This window comes from Penaeus vannamei, chromosome 3 (assembly GCF_042767895.1).
Source record: "Penaeus vannamei isolate JL-2024 chromosome 3, ASM4276789v1, whole genome shotgun sequence".
Classification (NCBI taxonomy): domain Eukaryota; kingdom Metazoa; phylum Arthropoda; class Malacostraca; order Decapoda; family Penaeidae; genus Penaeus; species Penaeus vannamei.
The window spans coordinates 9179822-9184000 of NC_091551.1; the positions used below are offsets into that span (position 1 = coordinate 9179822).

General features: G+C 41.4%; 1 protein-coding gene across 1 annotated transcript in view; it reads left to right on the top strand.

Annotated features, from left to right (window-relative positions):
• The window catches only part of CASK (peripheral plasma membrane protein CASK), a gene marked incomplete in the record, with an annotated part of 1154881 nt that overhangs the window by 406401 nt on the left and 744301 nt on the right, over positions 1-4179 (top strand). Inside the window, 1 exon segment of the mRNA XM_070140919.1 lies at positions 3880-3918. Within this exon segment, the coding sequence (XP_069997020.1) occupies positions 3880-3918 (39 nt within the window).

The window sequence follows — 4179 nt, forward strand, 5'->3', positions numbered from 1 at the left end:
ATACACACAGATAGACAGACGGACATACAGACATATACTTACACATATACACGCACACATTCATACCTATATGTGTATGATATATTTTTTTTAAGTGTGCATATGTATTGATAGATAAGCAATTAGATTAGTTGACTGAGTAATAGATGGGATACCTAGTCAAATATTTGGTTACATTAGTAAGTGTGTTTCTAATTCCGAAGGATGTAACATAGACTGTGTTGTAAACGTAATAAATTTTAGGATCATTACTGCGTGCGAATCAAAGCGGAAGTAATTAGATAAAAGCCTCATTATTCTCCGTCTGATACAGGGACTTCAAGCTTTAAGATGTTAATCACAGTACTGACAAATAGATAAGTCTTTGTGTACTTCGCTGCCGTAATTCCAAGTGAAATGAATAGAGCGGTCGGGTCCAAAGGTCTTTGGGCAACGGAATTAAATTTATGTCATTGTCGAGCGCTTGCAAGACAATGGATTATGAAATGTGTCCGGTTTTCTCTACCGGATTACTGTTAGGTTAGAATTGTTCACGTTGCCTTACGACCCGCGGAAACTGCTCACGGTAAGTATTCTATTCGCTGTTTGCTGAATAATTGTGTGATTGATTCTAAGTAATACATTTATTAAAAAGGGAAGCCACGGTCAGAAAATGAGCACGGCCGAGGTATAAAAGCAGGCGACCAAGCGTCTTGAAAAACAAGTTAATTTAGAGGATGGACAGAAATGTCTCGAGGGAAGAGGCAAGTCTGATAAGAGCTTTGTTTCCTAAACTTTTATCACTACAAAAAAAAAAGTTGAAGTTAAGATCTGTCCCTTCGCATAGTCTAGTCGAATATTACGTTTCGTCTGCTTAAGTTTCCAGTGTTTGTCACAGCTTCTTTACATATTATTATGAATGTGTACTCTTCGGGTAGACTGATTTCATTTCGCTATGCCAGAGAAATCCTGGAACGCGGTACGTGGCGTGGAAACACATATTAGGGCAGGGAAGCTCAGAAATGATGAGATGTAATTATCCACTCTTTGTTTAATTTGACTTAGTGATGTGCATTGCCTGTTGGTAATGCGAAATAGTTTTATCAGTCATGACGGTACCAAATGGCCAGTTTAACATCCCAGATGTGTTGATTGTCGTATTTCGGCTGAACGTTGTTCCAGACAGCTGAACCCTTTCAGATATGGGGAAGGTAGAGTGTGTAGTGTATTTAGGGGGTCGGGAGGGAAGGGAGTTTGTGCGTACACCTGTGTGCCTTAATGTGTGCTGCACCCGGAATGGGAGGGCTGCTCGCTGCCAAACACATTATGTTGTATCAGACTTCTAAAAGGTTTTAGCGTGACTTATCGTAATATGCATTTATGAACATTTATCATATTCCTCGCCAAGGCCAACGCTGAAACTTTTTAGAAATTTTGTACCAAGTTAAATAACCAAGTGGTGCCTCGATAGCTTTAAAAGATTGAAGAGTGAGTTATTGTGACTAAAAAAGACCAAAATGGATAGTGTGCCAGCCCCGATGGTGAGCCGAGAAAGTACGAGAGGGTAATGCTTGTTTTTTTCATCGCCCAAACCAACAACAAAGAAAAAGGCATTCAAATCATTGACCCCATGAAAGCTCGGCCAGCCAGAAATGGTGTTTTCATCCTGTGATTCTGATGTCGTACCCCCCGACCCCAGCACGGAAGAAACAGGGGCACTGTCCATGCCACCCTCTGATTGGTCACCTCCCTGACACCTGTGCCAGACTTCGACCCATCAGTGCTAGCGGACTATTGACCACTGTGTATCTCTGTCTTTCAGTGTCCGCTCTCTATACCCCTCAGTTCGGTAACTATCGTGTGCCCTCGTACAGTAGACGTGTTCTCTTCTCTGATTCTTCTAGATGGACTTTTAATGAGGCGATTCGGGGAAATATAATGATCTGTTACAGCTTTATGTTAACTGATATTTCTAACAGTCAAATCAGTTGTTGAAAATGCGAACTCAATGATAAGTGGATTGGTCCCCGAAACGCTTTCATTTGGCTTAGTCCCCCCTTCGCACTTAGCACTGTGCAACTCCGTTCTCTGTGACAGTACCTATAGATTATTATTTTCAACACTTAGCGAACCGATACGTTATAGGTGATTTGTTAAGCCTTCCTTTATATTTAGTATTATGCGTGTTAAAGTACACATGTGCGCAGCTGCAGATGTACACTTACACCGAGACACAGATATAAATACTCTCATACAGACCCAGGGATATTCATACAAAGAATCACACACTCACAGAAACACACACACGCACACGCACACGCACACGCCCATACACACACATACACACACATACACACACATACACACACATACACACATACACACACATACACACACATACACACATACACACACACACGCACACACACACACGCACACACACACACGCACACACACACACGCACACACACACACACGCGCGCGCACACACACACACGCACACACACACACACACACACACACACACACACGCCCATACACACACACACACTCACACACACACACACGCACTAACACACACACACACACACACAACCCACACACTCACATACACACACAACACACATACACACATAGACACAACACACTCACACAGACACACAACACACACACACACACATACTCACACACACACACACACACACAACACACACACACACACACACACACACACACACACACACACACACACACACACACACACACACACGAACACACACACACACGAACACACACACACACACACACACACACACACACACACATAAACACGTAAACACGTAAACACGTAAACAAACACACACAAACACAGACACCATGCAGTGTAAAGTATATGTACATGTTTATTGATATCTGGTCAAACTTGCTTAAATACAGACGTACTATAACTGTGCATACATATAGATGTACATGTATATGTATATTTACCTATATAATAATACACACAGATACTTTCTCAAACACACAGAGACGCTTGCTAACATTTCTTTAGAAGAATTAAAGGCGTCAGACACATATTTAAGGGATTTACAGACAGTTTTGTTACTCTACGACTGATGATTATTATTGTTAAGATGTTCTGATGTGGAATCTGTTCCTTCAATGCGACCATTGTTCACTGTGACACTTCCTGTATATACGTGCATGATAAAGTTAACTGCATGACTTAGGCATTAGAAGGCGAGGCCTGGCTGACAGGAGCATGGCGCTGTCATTGCTTGCTGCTTTTATATGCTTGGTGTTGTCTGGATGTCCCCTGTCTGCATATCTAGACGTTTTATGTATTGTAAATTCAAAGGATGCAGCCCGTAGTTTTTATTTAAGTTTCCCCATGAAAACCAGAGCATTTGCAAGGCCAGACTGGAAAAGATATGTAGATGGTGTGTTGTTCTTTGCGAAATCCCGCCAGTGAATATGGCGGTGTACACAAGGTAAGACACAGGGGTTTGGTGTGACGGGACCGGGTGTAACTCACCCCGATTTGGCGTCTAGCGAAAGCTGAAAAAGGGTTAACTATTATAAAAAAAAAGAGTAAACAAGCAAAGATACTGTAGCAGAACTCATTGAGGGATATAATGGCATAAATGTGGGTTGGATGGAATCAAAAGAAGCTTATGCTCACGGATCTGTTGATCAGTGTAAAGTGTGTTCAGGTCCAGAAATAACGGCTGTGAAGACAAAGGAGAGCAATGCTAAATTTAGTCACACAAAACATTAGACATCTGAAATATGATTTTTTGGTATATTTCACGACTTTTAATTGCTATAATGAGAGGAGGAAGGAGAGAGAAAAGTGCTTATAATATTTCTGTCTGAATACTATTTTTGTTTCCCTCCTAGATTCCACTGTAGTTAATCCTGGCATCGTGGAAACAATAGGTAGGTAAAGCACGGAGACCTGTTGTGACGTCATGAGACATATCTCCGTAACTCCTAGGTTCTCAAAGATAACACACGAGCTGAATATGGTAGAAGATAGTTTATAGTCTTAGTCATCCTTATCGGTGAATGAAGAACTACCAAGTGTTCTTTATATATATAAAAAAAGATGGAGCAGGTGAATAGGGGAAGTGTAAGTTCGAGTACAATCGACTGACAATGATGAAATATGTGTCCAGTTCATCAAGCCCTCTACAACCC